Genomic DNA, 23170 nt, shown 5'->3' on the forward strand with positions numbered 1-23170 from the left:
TGTCAATGCTAGATAAGATAAAATTTGATACATTTCAATATGGATCCTTAAAAGTGCACTAAGAAACGAAACTGGCCCATAATGAAGGATGTCCAAGGTTTCATTTTGACTTGATTCCAATTTTTTCTCCCCAAGAGCTACAATCAACCACATACATTAACATAACCACCAACCCCTCGATAGCATCGCCTCCTTTCAGTGTCCACGGACAAAGACGTTATCACTGACAAGGATGTCCATTAGTTTAGGACATGGGAAGGGGGTTAGGGAGCACTAAAGTGCACTAAAGGAAGTGCAGGGGGTAGTCTTGCTTGTATGTAGCTTGATAACGAAGATGGGCAGCGATGTGTGACCTAACTTCGTCAACAATGTCCTGCTCATAGCTTCCGCGCTCCGTGTACTGGTGGTGAGGTGGGATAAACACGTCTTTTTTTAGGAGCGTTATAGCGAGGCACGGCGAGGCCACGACGGAAATAATCAGGGACTAATTGAAAGAATCAAACAAGCATTAATTGCAGGTCGAGCTAGAGCCACCATAGGACACTGATTGATCTGAACATTTGTGCACTTTTTGGGCACTTTTCCACTAGTACCTACTCAGCTCAGCTCGGCTCGCCTCCACTCAGTTTGGTGCTTTCCCACTAGGGGTAGAACGTGCCAAGTAGATACTTTTTCTGTATCTATTCTGCCGAGGTTCTCAGCGGGCTGAGTCGGCTGTATCTGACGTCATCACACTACAGGCCACCAATTGGTCGGGGGGTTGGAGTCAGATGTCTGAGTCAGGATGTGACATCAGAGTTCATTTTATTAGACAAGCAATGGCAGCGCAAAAGTCTGTTTCATGATCCAACTCTGAGGTGCAGTGGCTGAGTGCCAAGACGAACTAAAAACAACTAAAAAATCGTTGCCGCTTGAAACTTCTCTCAGTCTCATTTTTTAACTTGATATCAAACACAAGCCACAGATCGAGCAGCACATCTATCATCTCCTCCAGGTTCTACATCTTTAGTGTTGTTGTCTTCTTCGTTTAGTTCACACAATCAAATACGTCACAGCAGCTTCACTCCAACCTCCTACTTCTGCTCCAGGTGCTGAATTGTTATGGAAAAGAAACCAGGCTGAGATGAGTCGAGCCGAGTAGGTGCTAGTGGAAAAGTGCCATTATTCATATATTGCAATAATCAATTTTATTTATATAGTGCTTTTAAAAGATCTCAAAGACGCTTATTATAGTCCAACAAAATAGATCCCACCAAGATAATAATAATGACTTGGATTTATATAGTGTCCTTCAAGGCACCCAGAGCGCTTTACAGAGATCATTATTCATTCATACACATCCTCACTGGTGGTGGTAGCTACATTTTGTAGCCACAGCTGCCCTGGGGCAGACTGACAGAAGCGTGGCTGCCATATCGCACCTAAGGGCCCCTCCGACCACCACCAACATTCAAACACATTCAAACACATTCACACGAGGCAAGGTGGGTAAGGTGTCTTGCCCAAGGACACTACGACAGCAAACTGGGACAGAGCCGGGATTCGAACCGCCGACCTTCCGATCATTGGACGACCCGCTCTACCACTATGCATTAGGGCTGTTCGATTTTGCCCAAAAATAAAATCTCGATTTTTTTCTCTCAAAATCCGATTTTCGATTACGATTACGATTATTTTGTGAATTGACAAAAGGCAAAGAAATGATTTCAAATATGCTGTTTTTTTATTGAACATTTGCCCCATTGGGCTTTAAGTGCAAACTTTGCTCTTATTAAACCAAAAATGAATGAATAAAGTGCAAAACTCTGTAAAATAAGTTGAAAAAAAGTTTTAAAAAAATAAAATATAAAGTTTTATCTCTGAAAAAAAAAATCAGCAAATCAGCACTTGCAAACATACAGTAAGTTATATTTCCAATTAAATAAAACAAGACATTTTCTAATTAAACTAAACTGGGTCTTTGCATGCTAAATAATAATGCAACCCATGAAGGGGGTAGAGGTGTGTAATGTCAGTCATTACATTTGCTATTCACATTTGCAAGTTTTTCGCAAGGAACACGAGCCGGTCTACCGCATCTGGCTTGAGGGATGCCCGGTGGCATGTTCCAACGCCCCCTCCTACACTAAAGAGCCTCTCCGATGGGGCACTTGTTGCAGGTATTGAGAGGTATTTCCATCAATCATTAATATGGTATCAATCATTAATATGTGTGCAGACAAGGTAAAAAAAAAAAAAAAAAAAAAAAAAAAAAAGTGAAAAATCGATTTTACGATTTTCACGTTTTAACATCGTTCTAATTACATAATCGCGATTACGATTTAAAATCGATTAATCGAACAGCCCTACTATGCATAAGATCACATTGCCTCTCGTGATCATCTTTTTCCCGTCAACTGAAACCAAGATTGCAGGACTCGGTTTGACAAACAGTATTTAGTAGGGTGAACCAACGCTAGTGCAGAACCTCAGTGGTCCAAGTCTTGGTTTCTATTATCACTCGTGGGGACTGTCCTTGGTTGAATTATGGTCTGGATGTGAATGTTTAATCAAGGTAACATATTTTTGAATGTGTTTTCACTTGATACTGTAATTGTTTAATAGAAAACTGCTCATGGGTGAAGTTCATGTTTCACTGGGAATAAATCCTCATTGTTTTCTAGGAGTTTGTGATACAAAGGATAATGAAAGCTATCAGTCAATCGCGTTGAAGCATTCGCAGGAGATGGCTCTCAGCATGCGGTGTGTGAATCTGCCTTGCCTATCTCTTCCCCTCCATTACCGCTGTAACTTTACCTCCATCAGAAATGACTTAAGTCTTTCACGCTGCCTTGTTTTGACCCTCCGCTCCCTCCTCCCCCATCATCCCGCCTCTCCTCCAGCCGTATCGCGTCCTCTGTTTCCATCTCCCGTCACAGTGTCAGCAGGTGGGCAACTCGGCGAGCGCCTCGTAAAACATAAATGATTTAGAATCAACAGTGCAGCCCGTGTAAACACGCGGCCAAGGAATCCTCATCAATCTTGCATGGAGGCGATCAAAATGAATTTCAGATGAGGACGAGTACAGCTTTGCATTACCTGGCCTGTTTCTTTTCTTTTTTTTAAAGGAAAATAAGCTCTGATTTCCTACGAAAGAGGACTATGCATAATGAATAATTGACAGCTGCCCCTATTCCCACTACTCAGCTCCACCACTGTTTGTTTAGTAGCATGTTTTCAGCAGCGATAATGTCAGTGATCAGCGGAAATTATTTCAAGGAAGCATCAGTTATTCACTTAACTGGAGGGGATAATCACTTCCATTCAGGGTGGGTTAGAATTCAGATAAGCTGAGTTTTGGCTGACCCATATTCATTTTAATCTCCGACTCTGCAGTACCAGCGTACTGGCTGTTATGTCGAAATACAATATCAAAGAAAATGTGCTATTTTTCAAAGGTTTGCAGCTGCTTACAATGAGAGGACGGAACCGGGGAGCAATTGTGAAAATAAAGAGGACAAAGAATGAAGCGTCATCATTGAAGGTGACACTTATGCATTCTGGTCTTTGTGAGAAACAGATGACCGCAGGTCTACGCCGCCGAAGGAAAACAATGATATGTAATCGCTGCGTACTCCGTTTGAACTGTGGTTCAGTCAGGCAATTTGAGTCACTTGGATGTATTTTGGGAGCCCCCCCCCAGGGATAGCCCAGGGGTAGTATATCACCGCAGTGCGGGGGAATCCCTGCGCGACTTCCATACCCCTCCTTCTGCTGCTTTAAAACTGTAAAAATAGCAGCGTCCCTTATTGAGAACAAACACAGGGAGGTGATTGAATTTAGCCTTTTCCTCTAAGTTACAGCGTCGGCCTTGGATATATAGGATCATTTCCTCACTGTCTAATATTGTATGATGTATGTCCTCATAACAAGGAAGAAGAGCGCAGGGGGAACAGAGGTGGGAAACAAATAGTGTTATAAACAGCCCTTATGGCTCTGCAGCAAACATCGCTGTATTCAGTCTGTTTGTGCTTTATTTATTGTGGTTTATCAGATTCTTTCTCCAGAAATGTTTTGATGACATCTCTCCTGTCAGACCTTTTCTGAGTCACTTCTGTCTCAGTCAGTGTAACCAGACGTATAGGTTGAGAACTGCTTCTTTTTTGTGTTCTTTAATGAGGTCCCAAAAGCCAAAATCATAAAAAAAAAAAAACATAAAATATTTATGCTGCTTATAAAAGGCAGTAAACAAGAGCAAAAACAGGTTTTCACCTGCTCAAAATTAGGTATCATGTAATTCAGGCAAGAATAAAGACAAAGTTTTTCCAATTCTGATACAAAATTGGAAAAACTGCCAAAAAATGATGGTATCAAGATCCGCGAGAATTTACATCAATGCATCATCTGATACCAGTTGATTTTTAGTTCTGTTGATTTGATCTTTTCAAAATGTTTTGTTCTATTTTATTGCTTTTTTGTTTAAACTTTAAATCATGCTTTTTATTTCTACTATGTGATGTTTTAATGTCTCTGTGAAGCACTCTGAATCACCTTGTTGTTTAATTGTGCTATACTAATAAACTTGCCTTGCCTTTTAAACAGACTCTTAATTCCTATCTGTTGCTGTAAAAGCCAGGAAAGGCAAGACTGCCTTGCAACTTCCTGTGTCAGCAGATGTTCACATTAAGTAAGTTATCTGGAATTAGCATCATTTTTGCAATATGGCTTTATCTTGAGCAGGATTGCTCCTTATGCAAGGATGTGGGTTCCAGAGGAGACAAAAATGTTGCAAAAAGCGGCACGAACCTTTAATGCGACATGGGTTGAAGGGGAACGAGACGAAAGACAGAAAACTCTGGATTCTTTGCAGAAAACAAGATAAATTCCCCAAAGAAAGCCAGAAAGCTGTGGCTCGCCCTTTGGCGTTGGCCTGGAAGGATCTAGGGGCGAAGGTGGTTCAGCCCGAGTAACGAACTTTTGGGGGCGATCTGTTGCCGGTTTTCTACTATAATTCACATGTCAATCAACGTCACTGATTGTATATTATCGATTAATTGTGTTGCTTGATAGTGTTGATGCTACAATATGAATTATAAAATTGTAAAATTAAGGAAAAATAAAATAAGAACATGCTCCATTACAGTCGGCGTGCCTTTGATAATGAGACTACTACCTTGTAAGAAATAAAATATGAGAAGGCACTGCAACCGGTCAGGAAAATGACTCACTCTTGTTGCCTGCTACTTTTCTATTCTTCTGCTTTGAAAACCTGCGTCTTGGCTTTCATGATCCCCAGTCCAACATGTATTTGTGTCCTAAAGGTGTCTTTAAGTGTGTGACGACAAAAGGCTGTAGGTGTTGGAAGTCCCAAATACCAGTCACGTGTCCTCAATGTGACTGGCACTATAAACCAGGAAGTTCCCTCTCCGCTCACTCTAAATCTTAGTGATCATCACTTCATCCTAAAGCGTGCTCTCTCCTGAGGCCAATTACATTCCATCAGGCAGGAAGCCGGATGCCGGATGCAAGACGTGGGGTATATTAAGCCACACTACGAGCACCGAGGAAAGATATGCCCTCTCTGCATAGCTGGAGGACTTAGATAAGATAATTAGGGGTGACATGGTTAGTGCGGTGGCAACACATGATCCCACTATGTATTTTATGCACAGAGAGCCTCATATAAGGTCTGTATTTGTAACTTCAGAGTAGGGATGGGCGGTATGGACTAAAAAATGTATCACGATAATTTCTGGCATTTATCCCGATAACGATAAAAATGACGATAAAAAAAATACCAATTCAACTCCATCTTTTTAACTATAAATCTATCTCGCTCTCAGATCCGCCTTCCGCCATGTTTGTTACACAAAAACGTCATCAACAGGAATTTATCTTTCTTTCTTTCTTTCTTTCTTTCTTTCTTTCTTTCTTTCTTTCTTTCTTTCTTTCTTTCTTTCTTTCTTTCTTTCTTTCTTTCTTTCTTTCTTTCTTTCTTTCTTTCTTTCTGGCTCATTCCTTCCTTCCTTCCTTCCTTCCTTCCTTCCTTCCTTCCTTCCTTCCTTGCTGCTTCCTTCCTTCCTTATACCTTCCTTCCTTCCTGCTTCCTTCCTTCCTTCCTTCCTTCCTTCCTTCCTGCTTCCTTCCTTCCTTCCTTCCTTCCTTCCGTCCTTCCTTCCTTCCTTCCTTGCTGCTTCCTTCCTTCCTTATACCTTCCTTCCTTCCTGCTTCCTTCATTCCTTCCTTCCTTATACCTTCCTTCCTTCCTGCTTCCTTCCTTCCTTCCTTCCTGCTTCCTTCCTTCCTTCCTTCCTTCCTTCCTTCCTTCCTTCCTTATACCTTCCTTCCTGCTTCCTTCATTCCTTCCTTCCTTATACCTTCCTTCCTTCCTCCTTCCTTCCTTCCTTCCTTCCTTCCTTCCTTCCTTCCTTCCTTCCTTCCTTCCTTCCTTCCTTCCTTCCTTCCTTCCTTCCTTCCTTCCTTCCTTCCTTCCTTCCTTCCTTCCTTCCTTCACGTACGTTGTGCGTCGATTTAACGCAAACCATAAATCAGCTTTACACAAAAACGTCATCAACGGGAATTTATCGTTTTTACCGCAAGATGACAAATTCTTACCGTGGGGAATTTTTTTTAAGGTAAAATATCGCCCATTCCTACTTCAGAGTAACATCTGTTGAAATCACTCGTATGTCATTCAGAGGCATTTACCTGTGGAACAAAAACAGGCTTTTTTTTCTTTTTTTTTTTTGCAAAAATCCAAAAGCTCAAGCCAAACAGCGGGAACATTTGGTGATGGAGAGATGGAGATCTTTTCACCCCTTCACAATGACAGTTTTTTCTTTTTCTTTCCGACACCCACACACAGCTGTGGGTGTACGGATGACTGGCTTGTTCAGCCTGTTACTGTGACTACATTCACCGTGGAGACTCTGACCGTTCCTGTCATCCTGCAGAGCCCTCGCCGCGCTGTGAGGCGGTTGCCGTGGCTTTCACATGCCTCGATAAAGGCTGAGGGATAACTTTTACTGCAACACAGATGCACGCCTGTTCATCCACCGCTGCATGACAGGACTGATAATGAAAACACACCTACAGCACACACGGCGCCCTTATTTTCCCAACTAGACTCCCTTAATTACAGCGTTCCTAACAATTTAAATGCAGGCTGACACTCTTCCACCTTCAAACATCCTCCCTGTGGCAAGCTGAAAAATAAACCCTCCCTTTACTGATTACAATTGCAAACCCTGTTCTAACAAGCAGGCATTTGTGACTGTGATTAGTGATTCATCATTAATTGTACGACTAGTTTTCAAGCAGTGCCTTAGTGTACTCCAAATCCATTTTTCCTGGCTCTGATCTTGTCCTAGTATGTGTTTCTGAGGCAAGCGAGGCCCACGGCAAACCTCCAACAAACCTCAGAGGTGATTAGTGCATCTTTCTCAGATGTTTCAGCATCTGCCAGTGCAGGAGCTTGTACTCTGCAAAGGTGTCAAAGCTGCAGAGACCGACTGCGTCGACTTGCCCCGCCAGGTGGATTCTTTTGCTTCTTTTTTTTTTTTTTGGAACTTATTCACTCTGGCATCTTTCGATCGGCATGCCTCCCTCCACCCGATTCCTTTCTCTTGTTTTTTACTCGCATCTTCGATCCCTCACCTTCCCTGCTCTTTTCTGCTTCACTCAGTCACTCAATAAATCCTTTAACTCTTCTTGGCTTTCCTCTCGCCTTTATTTCGCAGTTCAGCCGATGTGCTGATTGCCTTGTGTGCACAGTAAAAAATGGCCAGGGCTAATAGCTCTGCACAGCCCGCCTCAGAATCTGCCATGGGTGGCTGAAATTAGCTCTCGCTGCATATCAAATGAAACCAGGCTAGAAGAGAGTACAGTTGTCAGAAGGGCGCTCGGCTTTGGACACAATTAAACTCCAGTCAAAAAGTCATTTTATAACACGAGAACCTCTTCTGTCGCTTTTTCTTCAATCTTAAAATATGGGAGAGAGGTGGAAAAGTGGTTTTACCTTCATTAAGACAGAAAGAGAAAGAAGATGTTATCTTTTTATTTTAAAACATTATTACATTAAAGGGGCTGCATTATGAGAAAAAACGCTTTTTCTGTGTCTGACAGTAATTATTTGGGTGTCTGAAGCGACTACGATATTAATAACTGTTACATGTATCCTGGGAGGACCATTTGCATAACTGACGACAATGCTGTCAAATTAAAGTGGGAAACAACAAGTGGGTTGTTATTGGTTGTTATGGCTCCCATATGTTTTGCATCCCTATTTTAATTTCCAGCAGACAGAAGGCGTATTTTTTTCCAGGAGTCAAGGTTCAGTTTACTCCACTGCTGCCTCCCGCTGGTTAAAACAAAACAAACACAAAAAAACACGAGGACATTTGGTCTTTGCAAGTGAAAATCACATGCTTTTTTCATTCCCTTATAAAATGATGGAGTGAGATTAAATGTTGAGAGCTAAGATCGCTCAGGATGGATGTCAATACAGGTCTGAACAAAGCCTAAGACTTGCTCATAAAAAGAGTAGCAGTTTAGTTTTTTATATACGTTTTTGCGAGCAGAATAAAGGTTTCATAAACCATAGGGTTGCCTTATAATATTTAAATGATGTTCAAATCCAACTTTCCTATTGTGTATATATATTACATTTTTTAAATATAGCCTATCACATTTCATGCAGCACTGAAAACTCTGGGTTAAAAGAGAGGAATTCCACATTTCCATTTACTTTTGTGCACTTATGTAATATGTTTGGGAGTCCATTCATTCAAATGGCAAAAGTCTTCCTTTTCCTTCCAATGTCGAGCACTGTTTACCTTGTGTGCAAAAAATGTTAGCTTGTATGCGCTGTGCTAGCATCCAGTGCAAGCTAAAACCACGCCCATAACGCGCAGCCATTTGAAAAACAGACATCTTTCAGTTGTTTGACTATGTAATAGAATTGTACAGACTCCAAGCGCAGGCTGTTACAGGAACAGTTTCTCTCACGTGGCAGCAGTGAGTTGGTGTTAGCAACATTAGCATTGTTAGCCTTAGCATCGTCAACCGGTTTGTGAAAAACTGGACGTTGGGTTGAACAAAACAATTCTTACAGGGATCGACAGAGGACAGAAGTGGAAACAAAACAAGAGGTGAAAGAGTGACACACCTCTTACCTGCTTCCTGAAAGTGTAGGGCAAGATTGTTGGGACATGTGTCAGCATTTACTTATACTATGTTGTATATTAATTTATAAAAGCAGCCTTTTCATTAGATGATACAACTCCGGACAATCATCCAAATAAAGTGTGGATGAAAGGAAATTCACCATCTGTGTCCATGGAAAGTTTCCTTCATTTAACTATAATGAACTAATGCCCTAATCATTGCCACAATATTTCCCTCATGAAAGTAACATTTATGTCCTGTTTACACCTGGTGTCAACATCCATCCTGAGTACTCATTTGTGCAACAATGTCATCATATCAAAATTCAAAAAATCCATAGTGTGCACAATTATTGGACAAACTGGACAGACTATACCTATACCTATACATCACCTCTAGGTTTTATAAAGAGCGGTTTTGAAGCCTCTTTTCCCTCGGATTGCATGGCACCATGTTGCAAACGGGAGGAATAAACAGGCCTGGAAAGCCAACTGGATCCCTTCCACTTATGTCAATCAAAATCTAGCTCCTTCAGCCGATTGGTGCTGGAGGAGGGGAAGAGCTCCTCTGCAGTGGAATATCCTGCTTCAGATGTCAAGGCAACGTGGTAACAACACGGAACCATAATGACATGGATTTAGCTGTGTTGTACTTAGTTGTTCCTTTTCTTTTAATTTCTGACATATCATTATTTTTCAATCCTCTGAAGAGGTTTGCCATCTTCCATGTTTTAGGATTTTTCTTTTAAATTGTCATAATTATTGTATATATTCTGACAAAAAAGGAAGGGAACATTTCTACCTTTTCCTGATGAATAGAACAGTTTATTAATATAGTAATATTAACAATACATTGGGTCATTGCAGGTGGAAATCGTGTATCTGATCACAAGCTGCCACTTTGAGACACATGTTGATGTCCGCCTATGATCGGCTCACTCAGGATGGCTGTTAATATCAGGTCTAAATGGGACCTTCAGCCCTTTCCAGTCTAAATCAAGGGTTGAATAGTTTTGTTCTCTCTAATACAGGTACAGGAAAAGACCTATTCATTACTCAGTAACACCTTTAAGGACAACATCTGTTGTATCACAGTTATTTGCAACTTCTCCATCTCCAGCAGGAAACCCTACATTTGATGCCTTGGCCCAACCCTTTTCACTCTAATACTCGTGAAAACCAAAATGCAACCTTTGAAAATGCCCTCAGAGAAAAATCAGGGCCTTCAGGAGCATCAGTGAGGAGATTTTTGGGATCCCACTCGCCCACACTCAAGCTGCACGAGGAGGACTCTTAATCTGCCAAAACCAAAAGTGCTTGGGCACTTTTCATGCTTGTGCTTCGCAGCTCTAAGCAGTTGTCTCCTCATGTATGTATTGTCTTTCTTCCTCATTTGTAAATCTGTGCTCCCTGTAGAACACGCTCATTAGGATACGAGCTCCACTTCAGCACGGAAGGCAGTACTTTTCTCAAGAAATTTAAAACTTCTAAGACTGGTTCTCTCAATTATGCCTGCGGGTCACTCCGCGAGGCTGGTGAAGCTGATTTAGCAGCTGAATTGTTATTGAAATTAATGCAGAGTGGAGCTCTCATCGACTTGGAAATGGTGCTTTTACAAAACAGAAATGAAAAGAGCAGCTTTTATCTGGGCTGAGTTGTTTAATGCGAAGCAAGGGTCAAAACAAAAGGGCTCATTATTCCATTTCCCTCCAGAGGACCCAGTCGCACGACAGAACCGTCAGTCCCAACAATGGATGAAAATCACCCACCAAATGTCAAAACGCTGAAAAACAAACAGGTTGATGGTCTGGGTTTGGGTTTGACATTGGACAAAGGCCAGCGGCTTTCCATGGCGGTGCATTGGTGCCGGAGAGGCACGGACCTAACTAATGATCACTTTCAATGTGATTCCAGCTCTCTGACTCCCTGGCTGATCGACTGCCTTCATCTTCTCTGTGGAGAAATGGCGGCCAGCTAGCTCCTGCTAGCAGCTAAGCTGTCAGCAAACAAAGCGGCAAATAAATAAATAAATGAAGATTATTTCAACTCTTCTAATTCCACAACAATGCAACTTGGACTGCCAGACATCATGCCACTCAAGGCTGGATTATGGTTCTGCGTTAAATCGGTGCCGAGCGTGCACCGCAGGTTGCGCCGCAATGAGCACCCCACGGCGCACGCTACGCGTCAAGAGGTTGCAGACCCAACGCAGACCGAGAGGGTTGTGATTGGTTCGCTTGGTAGCAACGTGTTTCCGGTTCCGGTTTGTGAAGCAGCCGTGAACTTTCAGCGCTCTTTTCTTCGTGTGTGTGTGATTTTTTTTGTTTTGCTTTTTTGCACAATAGTTGTCCTTATCTCTGATTCACTGTGACCGGAAAAGTCGGATAAACCATTCAGGAAAAGATCGCACCCCCCTAGCGCTCTGGGGGTTATTGCACCGAGGCGAAATGGAGTGACAGAGAAGTCCGAAGGATTCACAACGGCGTCACGTCAGCGGCGTGTGCTCTGCGTTGGTGTAGCGCAGAACCATAACATTACCTTAATGTGTAACACGAAGCGGAGCATGGACTAACAATATCTTGTAATCATTTTCATTAATAGATTGGTTAACCCAACATCGGTTCAAAACAGACAACAACAGGCCAGTTAAAGATGCACACACTCTTCACCTCCACCCAAATTTCCCATCATGCTGCATGGACAGTTCCTCTGATCTAAAAAGCACAAAACGGCTTCAACAGCTGCCGAAAAGGGCCACCCCCATAACGGGGAGTTAGATGCATGGTTGGGCTCCACCCCCTTAAATTGACTGCTATTAGCTGAGCTGTAGATGCATATAAAAAACGGAGCTGTGTAACTGTGTTGCTGGGGTGCAAACTTACAAACAAAGGCAGAATATGTCATTTATATTTTAAATGTAGTTTAATGTTTATGAGATCTATGTTCTTTTGATGAAAACACCCCAAAACCCCATTTAATGTATTTATTTTTCCATTTAGACCAAGCTAGAATAAAAACATGATTAATAGAGGAGTGAAACCTGAAGACTTTATACACTACTCAAACATGTTGGGTTTTTTTTATGACCAGGTCAGCTGTTGTCTTTACAGTTATGCAAAACTGTTAAAGTATACATTCAAAAGCCAGGTCGCTAAGAGATGCTCTCAGCCTTCCAGCCAGTCATTATGCAATTCTGACGTCAGGACCACGGGCCTCTTTCTGCTGCAAGCAGTTGAATTATCATTATTATTATTGTTTTTTGCTCTGAGCAGAAGATGAGAATGTCAAAGCAGCATTTCCGGACAACTCTCAGGAGTGTGTAAGACATTTCACTATCTGGTATAGAGAAGTTCCTCTGAATGTCTGCAACCACTGAAATGAATAAAATCAAACCACGCCTCTTCCAAAATGTCAGTCCTGAAATTTCCAAAAACACTCGTCTGAATGAGCGTGTTCCGACTTCCGCCAGCTGTTTGTGCGCATGTTGGGTCACAAAGTGTTACATTTGATGGTGCATTAAACGTTCATGATTACTTGGCAGATAGAAATAACCTTTTATGTTCAACCTATATTCAGATTTTGCGTCATCACAGGCCATATGGCCCGAAGACGGAGAGCTCTTTCATTCTAACTGCCGGTTCTACGCTGCATTTAATGGGAACTGGGTAAGCTGAAGGAAAATAAATGCCCACATCGTCATTTCACAACACCACTTTCTCCATATAGCTTTAATGCCATTACCCAGCATACCTTCAATGAGTCATGTGCAACATTTTTAATGGATTTTTTTTTCTTTTTTGTAGCAAAATCATAACTAAAATCCTCTGATCATAGTGGTCGTTAGTATTAGGCAATACAAACACAGACAAACAACCACATATTACTTTTCTTTCTCTAAGTTATTATTTATTTTAAAAATATGAAGCTAGATAATTAAAGAAAAAAAGAAAACGAAAATCATGTGGGCAATACTAAGTACCCCCTTACTGCTTCCACAGGATTTAAGAGAGTAAGTTCCTGCCAGGTGCTGAAAATCATGAGCCATTGATAAACTGATCATCGGCCTATGTGTAGACCTCATTCAGGTGTATTGATACACTCCTAAAGGGTACGACATCAGCAACTGTCTTAGAGAACCAATTATCGCTGTACTTCAGTCTGGAAAGGATTATAAAACCATTTCCAACAAAGTAGAAAATGTTTTTTCACAAGTGGAAAGCGAGTTCTCAGTCTTAAAAATGTAATAAATGAATAAATCCCAAGAGGTTTATCTCAGACCCTACAAGCCTCGCTGGGAACGGGAAGGGTTAATTTCCATAACAGCTTCATTTGAAGGGGACTGAACAAATATGGTTGGAGGGTTTATCGGGAGGAAGAATCTTTTACTGAAAAAGGACACGGGAGCATTGCTGGGTTTCACAAAACCACAACACTTCTGAGACAATGTCTTGTGGGTAGATGATACCAAAGCAGAGATGTTCGGCCTCACCATGTCTAGTGAAAACCAAATGACGCATTTCAGCACAAACACCTCCTATACCCAGTACTCGAGTTGAGGGGGGATGAGGGGGGATGGCATCCCTCCTGAAATAAAAACGGTCAAAACCATCCCCCCTGTAAAACTGCAATCCCCCCTTTCCATCCCTTATGTCCTTTCATCAATGAATGTGGTATTACTGCTATTTCAACATTTAGAGTCATCACCAGAAAAATAACACCAGAAAAATAACTTATTTGACAATTTTCACCTGTTTCAAGTAAATTTTCACTTGAAATAAGTAGAAAAATCTGCCAATGGGACAAGATTTATCTTCTTATTACAAGCAAAACAATCTTGTTCCACTGGCAGATTTTTCTACTTATTTCAAGTGAAAATCTACTTGAAACAGGTGAAAATTGTTGTTTTTTTCCAGTGATGAGTCTTGTTTTAAGTGTAATGAATTTTTTTTTACTAACATTAGACATTTTAACTAGAAATAAGACAAATTTTCTTGTTAAGATTTTGAGTTTTTGCAGTGATACATTTTACTAATCCTGTGAAGGACAGAGTCATATTGATACGTTCAGAAAACTGTTTTTTATTTTTGTGTTTTGATGTATTTGATGTAAGCCCAGTGGATATTTAAAGCTTTTAAGCATTTAACTGCTGCTATGTCATTCCTGCAGTATTTCTGCAAGTGTTTTGGTCAGTGCTATTATTTGTAATATATTATATTATTTGTAATCAGCACAAATGATCCGTCCCCATGATAAAATCCACCATCCCCCCTGATTTTTTTTTACAACTTGAGTACTGCCTATACCCACTCCCAAGCAGGGCTCCCAGCAGTCACAGAGACAACCATGAAGTCCTCCGTATCCCAGAATAGTCTTGAGTTAGTGTGAGGCCATCTGTCTTGACAGCTAAACCTGGGTCATGAAAGGGGACTTAAGGTGGACCTGGAAGCTATCAAGTCATGGGGTACCACTGTTATTGTTTTAATATACAATGACAAAAAGTCACATGTTGTTGTCAACCTTACAATAAGTAGATTTGTTAAGTTTCTACACAAAAAAATGATTAAAACAGGGGCTTCTAGCTTTAATGAGGAAACGCCATGGCTCAGGGTGTGTGAAAAAGAAAAGCCGCTCTTAAAATGTGAAAAAGCGAACAACTCAAAATGATTCAAAACTATCTAAATCCATGAAGCAATTCAAGATATGTTTGCTTTTCATGCAGAGGGAAAGAAGTGCACAGAGAACCAGCACAGGCTAAAATAAATTAACTGTCAATGCCAGGAGTCATCTGGTGGAATAATCATTGAGTCATTATTATTAATCAAGACACACACACACACACACACATGCTGATACAAAGGATAGTTCTCTAATACACTATAGGGAAAATCTTCCCCCCATTTCTGCAGATATGACCAGAAACATCCCCCTGAAATGATGTGAGCCGTCAGGACATTTGAGTCGGTGGTGTAAGCAGAGCGAGGCGGGGATGACTGATGTGACTGACTGCAGCGCTCGCCTGTGTGGTCGGACAAGCACATGGGTCCAGCAGCCATCGCCTCCGATGAATATCACAGCAACAGCACCTGCGCGGGCAGTGGCCTGTGAAAAGTGTCACAGCAGAGGTGTCGATCTGGAACTGGGTACCCTCAAAAAGCCAACATCTGTAATCCGGCCCGGTGCTGCAGCCGCAGAATCAGATGCTGTCTCTTTTTGCAAAGGACAGGGAAATCTAGCCATTGGCAGGCGACTTGGGAACCAGTCGTTTCGCTTGGCAATTTGGGTCATCGCCAGCTGATATTTTAAGATACAATAGCCTGGAGTTACCTCCCTGCATGTGGGGACACGTGTCAGCATGCCGGGCAGGAGGAATAAGGAATGCATTTAGCACTTCTGAAGCTCGAGAATTAACAAATCCAATCAGAACTCTGTGATAGCTGTCTGCTCAGAGGGTCCTCGGGGGAGGGCGAAGGGAGAGCAGTGAAGTGAGAGAGCTCTCTGTGGATGGTACGGATCACAAAAGCATTTTTGCAGTGGGGGTGGAGCCTAAAGGTGGCCAATTATGAAATCTTTGAGAGAGTTAGTCGTGTACTCAAACAATTGGAGTGCCATTAATAAATTCCAGCTTATGGAGCAATGTGAATATCTTGCCCACGGACATGTTTGAAAGCTAAAAATAGCAGAAAATGCTTCTGATCTCACATGATCTCTCTAGGGCTCTTTAAATATTAATCACTTTGCTTTGGCAGTAATACCTATGTATGTAAATAAGAGCGACCAAGAAACCGTTAACGGGGGTGCAGGGTGAAACCAAACAGGCTGAAACTGCAAGAAAGCCAACCTTCGTCATGATCCTTTCAGCTGGGACTGTTCAGACATTGCATTGACATGCATCCTTGGTAATCTAACCACAAGAGTGCAACGTTAATGCAAGGTTTAAACACATTCCCACGTGGATTCAGATCGCATATGTCACATGTGAGGGTGGTCTGGGACTCATATCCACATTCTCATTATTCTGAAGCTAAAAATCATCCTGGGACAACGTCAGGGACCACCCTATATACGTCAGTGAAATCAAAAGATATCTCACTTGATCCATCCATCCATCCATTATCTATACCCGCTTTATCCTTTGCAGGGTCACGGGGGTCTGCTGGAGCCTATCCCAGCTTCCACCCTGGACTGCTCCCCAGTCCATCGCAGGGCCACATATATAAACGGACAAACCAGACACACTCACACCTACGGGCAATTTATAATCATCAGTTAACCTACTATGCATGATTTTGGACTGTGGGAGGAAGCCGGAGTACCCGGAGGGAAACCACGCAAGCACGGGGAGAACATGCAAACTCCACACAGAAAGGGAGTCGAACCGGGAACCTTCTCGCTGTGAAGCAACAGTGCTAACCACTAAGCCACCGTGCTGCCCTATCTCACTTGATGTTAAGCAGAAATAACGGCCACACAGCTTTGTGTTTGTGGCGAATCATTGCTGCAATTGCATATACCCTGATGTCCTTTGTCGAATAAAGGCTCATTCTCTTGGTATTTCGAATTTCTTCTTTTGTTTTCCTTTTTCAATTTTTATTTAGCAGTTGAAAGTAACCCTATACCTCTGGTGTTTGCCAGCGAAAATGGCATGCATGTTTATTTGCATAGAGAGCAGGAATGCCAGGGTCCAACTCTCTAGACACATTTAGGTACACATTTTAATGCCAGGTGTGACCACATGCTAAGCACTCGTAATCCTATCGGATTTCTCAGGACCATGACGACTACTCCTTTCCACTTGGTTGGCGGTTTATGCAATATGTTTGTTTGTCGGCCATTTAAATGTGGCGAATGAGAAGCAGCTGCTCAAACTCAACGGGGATATCAAGAGAGCCTACAACATACGCAATCAGCTCTGAGTGAACAAGAGAGGCAGGGACAGAAGTTCCTGTGGAAACCCAGGTCATGGGGTTCAGGCCCAGTTCACCCCAGACTCCTGCCAAGGAACACCTGCTGTACATACTCCATCACCCAGTAAAACGGGGATAATTAGACATCACTTTGTGCCGCCCCAATGAGAGTAATATCTCCACCTTGTGACCCTTATAAAAATGTTCCGCTGCCGCTTCAATTTAACCTCTGAAAGAAGTCATCCGTCTGACCAAACTAGAGCAAGAGGCTGGTTCCTACGTGTTATCTGCATGCAAGGTGCAGGCAAGGTGTAAACTCATCAATTGGACCATTCTGTGACCGTCTTGGTCAACAGCTGCATGGAGAGGCAATATTGACTACGTTTACATGCAGTCAGAATTCGGGTTACGGTCAATATTCCAGTTACTGAAACATTCGGAATAATCTGTTTCCATGCGTGAGCAAACAGGGTTATCCCTGTATACATGGTAATTAATCATTTGGGATATCTGGATCAAACCAGCAACGCGCGGAGAACGTCATGACGCCATTCCCGTCATTTCCGCTTCTTCTTCCTGTATCCAAATCCAAAACAAATGCTGCTTCGCACAACTTTTCGCTCACCTTCTTGTAAATCTGGCTATCCCGGTACTTTCTACCGTCTACAAATGCCAAAATGTTCATATCTTTCATTACATTTATGAAGTGATTAGTGTCCTCCTCTTGTTTCGCCATGTTTATAAGAACTTCCTTGCGAAAAGAACATGCGCAGGAAACAAATCAATCAAAAAACAATCGGGTTAGAAAAGGGGTAACCCAGGGATCATATTCAGGTTTTTAAAAACCGGAATATGAACAAATTCCGGTTATTCAAAGGGGTTATTGGTCATTTTGCACATGGCCGTGCAAAACTGGGTTATTATTAATATTCCGGTTAGAAAAGGGTTATTGACTGCATGTAAACGTAGATAGTTGCATCACGGTGTAAATGCATGTAAATCCACTCACCATGTTGACTTCTGACACCATGTCTATGCTGGCCACGTCTATGCTCATGCCGACTGCAACAGGGGCCCCTGCAAGAGGAGAAACAGCTGATCAGGCTCAGAGAGACGCTCCTGCACACCTGACCCGACACTGCAAAAGGCGCCAAAAATAAAGCGTTTTGCGCTGGTGATGGATGGAGAGGAGACATGCACGTACCTCCAAAGTCCGGTCTCAGTCGGATGTCGTATCCCTTCAGGAGTTTATCCACTGTCTCCTTCACGAAAGACATGTTGCCCGGCTCATTGACGCTGAAACAACAGCGGAGAAAAGGAGAAAGAAAAACGTCACCTCTGCAATAACTGGCACAGCCTCAGCAATAATAACCTTGACTTCTTAAAATAAAGCCAAATTAAAGAGAGAGAAAAAAAAGAAAGAGAGCAAGAGAATAAAGGCAAGGAAGAGAATGAGGAAAAACAAACACCTTTTTGCGCAACAGACAATCGACCCGACGACCAGCGCGGATAAGACGCGAAACTGACGAGCCCCCCGCAAAGCCAACATCATCCCGTCCCTGATTTGATTTGATTTATTAATTTCCCCAATGGCAAAAAGGAGCCTCTCCTTCTCCAATTCCCCCCAATCAACAGTCTATCCGGACGCTCCTCAAATCCAGAGTAAATCCATTGATCGCCCCCCCTCCTCCTCCTCCCCTCCACTTCTCCTCCTCCTCCTCCTCCTCCTCCTCTCCCAAAAAAAAAATAAAAAAATGTGCAGAAAGTCGACAGAGGCGCAGGAAAAGTCAGCGGCTCTCCGTGGAAGCGCTCAGGCTGACATGGCCCCCCCAGGCAGGAACACTGCTCCCCTCTGCCATCCTGCTGCTGCTGCTGCTGGAGCTGCTGCTGCTGGTGCTGAAAGCTCCGCTTGTTCAAATCAAAGATGAAGCCCCAATACTTAACACACTGTAAAAAATCATAACCACCAGTGTACTGTAGCTGCAGCGAAGTCACTCCGCTCTAACTACAGTACACTGGTGGTTACCAGCAGTACTGGAGTTGAGGGGGGATGAGGGGGGGTGGCATCCCCCCTGAAATAAAAACGGTCCAAATCATCCCCCCTGTAAAACTGTCATCCCCCCTTTCCATCCCTTATGTCATTTCATCAATCAATGTGGTTTTACTGTTATTTCAACATTTAGAGTCATCACCAGAAAAATAACTTAAATGACAATTTTCACCTGTTTCAAGTAAATTTTCACTTGAAATAAGTAGAAAAATCTGCCAGTGAGACAAGATTTATCTTCTCATTACAAGCAAAAAAATCTTGTTCCACTGGCAGATTTTTCTACCTATTTTAAGTGAAAATCTACTTGAAACAGGTGAAAATTGTTGTTTTTTCCAGTGATGAGCCTTGTTTAAAGTGTAATGAGATTTTTTACTAAAATGAGACATTTTAACTAGAAATAAGACAAATATTCTTGTTAAGATTTTAAGTTTTTGCAGTGATCCATTTTACTTATCCTGTGAAGGACAGAGTCATATTGATAAGTTCAGAAAAGTGTTTTTTATTGTTGTGTTTTGATGTAAGCCCAGTGGATATTTAAAGCTTACAGAAGGCTGCATTTAACTGCTGCTATGTCATTCCTGCAGTATTTCTGCAGGTGTTTTGGTCAGTGCTATTATTTGTAATATATTATATTATTTGTAATCAGCACAAATTATCTGTCCCCATATGATAAACTCCACCATCCCCCCCGGTTTTTTTTTTTACAACTTGAGTACTGGTTGATGAAAAGTCCAACATTTGAAAAGGTTCAGTGCATGAGAGTCTACAGCTTTTCAAACTTTTCAAAAAGGAATGCGGATTTTTAGAAATGTTCCCCTTTTATTGTTACCTTACTTGGACTGAAGACACTTTGCTTAATTTCTATTTCATTTTTTGGATTTGTGAATTTTATTGTTTCTGTTTTATATTTATTTTCATTTTCATTCACAATGTAACATATTTATTTGTCAATGACTGGGTAACTTTTTTCTTTCTTCGAGTGACTAAGAAACAGCTAAACCAGCATCCCTTTTGAAACTGACATTTTTTACAGCGCATCCCATAACATCAGCGCCAATTCCCTTCCCCTGTGTTTCCAATAAAAATGGCGGGAGGGAAACATTGGTGAGGACAGACCTTTTATTTATCAGCCTGCTGTTCGATGAATGTGATTGATCAAGCTTCTTAATTGCCTGTAATCTAATTTCCCCCCCCTCATCTGACATGCGTGGTTGTACTACAAATTATTCAGATGGAGAAAGGTGGAGGTAAGAAAATGCTCAGATAATTGGGGGGGAGGGAGTGCGTCACAGAGCCTGAAGGGAGAGACGGGCGCCTTATTTATGACATTTCATACCTGGTGTCATAGATGGCGATCAACTTCTTATTTCCATCAACAGCATTCCTGAAAGACAAGAGTGACATCCTGATTAATTATAACATCGATTTGAGCTCAAACAGTCTTTGTAAGAAAGCAGACTTGATGATTTTACTTCTTTAACAGTTTATTCAAAAATGCTGGTGCTTGCAGTCAAGTGTGAATGGAAAACGTTGGAGTTTTACATTAGAGCAAATGTTGAGAGACAGATTGTCCATTACCTTCTGGTATTGTTGTTATAAATGTATGTCAACAGTTAACTGTCATCCGTGGTGACAATATACACTGTTCCTAATTTTACACACAATGTGGTTATGAAAAGCAAATACTGTAGAATAATTTTATTATAATTTGATATAGGTATTTTGTGCATTGTTTTGGTTTAAATGTTAAGACAGGAGGAAACCTAAAAAAAATCGGTCAAGTTATTGATGAGAAACAGGGGTGGGATTAAATACGTTTTCTTTTCCCACTCCCTTTCGAGTGTTAATGAATTAATTTGAATATTGAACCTGCACGTCTACTTTTAAAGGTATTTGCTTAAGTTGCTGTTGCACGCAGGTTACTTATGTTGTAAGTAAGGATGTAACCGCTCGAAAAATTGTTCAATTTTGTTTTGAGGGAGGGGCAGGTGTAATAAGATTTTCTTCTTCCTGCTCCTTTCTGGTTATGGAATATGCTTTTGATTGTGTTGTCATTTTACTTGTTTGCATATTTCCATGATCGGAATGAATAAAAATGGAATAAATATGAAGTGAACTGAACAGTTGATCCCTCCAGGAGACCCCCTCTCTCCGCGGGAGCTGTCCGCACAGGCGTGGTGCTGAAACCAGACTCCCGGGAGCGCACTCTGCTCTCTGCTGTGTCTGGCTTTTTTGTTTTTTTGTTTTTTGTTGTGGCGCAGCTCCCGAGCACAGACTGCACCTCCAGACGGATTAAAGAAGGTGGAGGGAGGTTAAACATCACAGACTAATTACTGCCGACGAAACATGGAACTCGGCTACCCTCTTATGGCAACCGTCAGGATGATAACCCTGTTTAATGAGAACTGTTATCTCGGTGTCAGAGTATTTTAAAAGTTACGTTTTGGCTCACTGGCAGGCGAAGCTTCTCCACAGTGTTGTGCTATTGTTGAGTAGGTATTTTGAACAATAATGTTATATTTTTTCTTATATATATTCCCACTCTCTGGTGCTGAAGTCCAAAACGACCCTGAATAATCCCACTTTTACAAGCTATGGTTAAGTTTGTAGTTAAAGGAATCTCCATGTCTTGAAATGCCAATGTCCAGCAGGCAAATAAAACATCCCCAATAAAAAGATAATCTTTTTTCATGTGAAAAAGCATTTCAATCCAAAGTACTGAGGGCACAATAATACCTTTCATAACAAGATTTCCCAAAGACTGAATACAAAGATTGTTTGTTGGATTTAAGATGCAGCACGTTCATCATTAAACATGTAATTTATTCTTCCTTTACGCACTTTGAGCATCTTCATTCAATTCAAAAATACTTTATTAAACCCTGAAGGTAAAATAATAAATTGGCCATTATTGGATATTTATTAATTATTTACTTTATTGTAAAAAAAAGAAAAAAGAGGGCAACACGGTGGCTTAGTTGTTAGTACTGTTGCCTTACAATAAGAAGGCTCCTGGTTTGACTTCTCGGCCCAGCAGGAGTTTTTATCTATTTTATCTTATTTTTTTATCTCCCCTTCTTTGGTCAGTTTTCTTCAGGTACGCCTGCTTCCTCCTACGGTCCAAAACCATGTTTTAGGTGGATTGATGATTCTAAATTGGCATTAGGTGTGAGCATGTGTATGATTTCTTAGCTTAAAGTTTATAATATAGCTCAAAAGGACACATATTTTGCCCTTTTTTATTCAAAAGTTGATTTATTTTCATGAGGTGTTAATATTACTGTGAATGTTTAATTAACAGGAATACAGTTTAAAAGCATCCTTTCAACTCTGTTCTTGTTTTGGGGTGTGTAGTTAGAGTGAAGTTAAGATGATATCTCCTTCTTTTGAAATTGCTGTTACAGCTTTGTGCTGTGCTCTTTAGAAGTACAGCACCGCACATTCATCAAAATTGGAAAGTGAGTGAAGCTGAAGATGCAGAAGTCCTGATCGGGGTCTGTGATGTCACAGTACCGAGCAAGTTTGAAGTGCTCACTGTGTAACATATAAGGACTGAAAAAGTTTTGATATGGTGGTCTCCAGAGCTGGGTAGAGTAGCCAAAATTTGTACTCAAGTAAAAGTACTGTTACTTCAGAATAATATGACTCAAGTAGAAGTAAAAAGTAGTCATCCAAATAATTACTTGAGTAAAAGTAAAAAAGTACTTGGTGAAAAAACTACTCAAGTACTGAGTAACTGTTGAGTAATGTCTGATTTATTTTTTTAACACAACCATTCAAACAAAGAAAAGTACAAAATAATCATCTTCAGGCAAATTCAATCAATAAAATAATAAAATAAATTAATAAAAAATAGCTTAAATTAAAATAATCTTAAAGTAAATGCAAGTACTTTAATAAATAATAAAATAAATAAAATAATAACAGAATAAAAAAAATAATTAAGCACAAGTAGCACAAAATTTCCAGCCTTTGTACTTTTCTTTTTTAACCAGGCAGAACTAGAACAAGCCCATGAACTCATAGAAACTCTGTGTGTGTTTGAGTCTGTGTAAATGTGACAAAACATGCAA

The 23170-nt window shown here is 41.2% G+C and overlaps 1 protein-coding gene across 5 annotated transcripts in view; it reads right to left on the reverse strand.

The window, feature by feature from the left end:
• Positions 1 to 23170, reverse strand: part of LOC133425349 (gamma-aminobutyric acid receptor subunit beta-3-like) — a 93637-nt gene that overhangs the window by 42063 nt on the left and 28404 nt on the right. For 3 of the 5 annotated variants that reach the window (XM_061716158.1, XM_061716157.1, XM_061716161.1), the window contains 3 exons: positions 20434 to 20481; positions 18252 to 18343; positions 18057 to 18124 (listed from right to left, as the gene is read on the reverse strand). In XM_061716158.1, coding sequence (XP_061572142.1) covers positions 18057 to 18124; positions 18252 to 18343; positions 20434 to 20481 — 208 coding nt within the window. Of the gene's footprint in view, positions 1 to 18056; positions 18125 to 18251; positions 18344 to 18516; positions 18696 to 20433; positions 20482 to 23170 lie in introns of those variants that run through there. The other 2 variants (XM_061716160.1, XM_061716159.1) reach the window with 1 other exon arrangement.

The sequence above is a fragment of the Cololabis saira genome, chromosome 24, assembly GCF_033807715.1.
Source record: "Cololabis saira isolate AMF1-May2022 chromosome 24, fColSai1.1, whole genome shotgun sequence".
Lineage (NCBI taxonomy): Eukaryota > Metazoa > Chordata > Actinopteri > Beloniformes > Belonidae > Cololabis > Cololabis saira.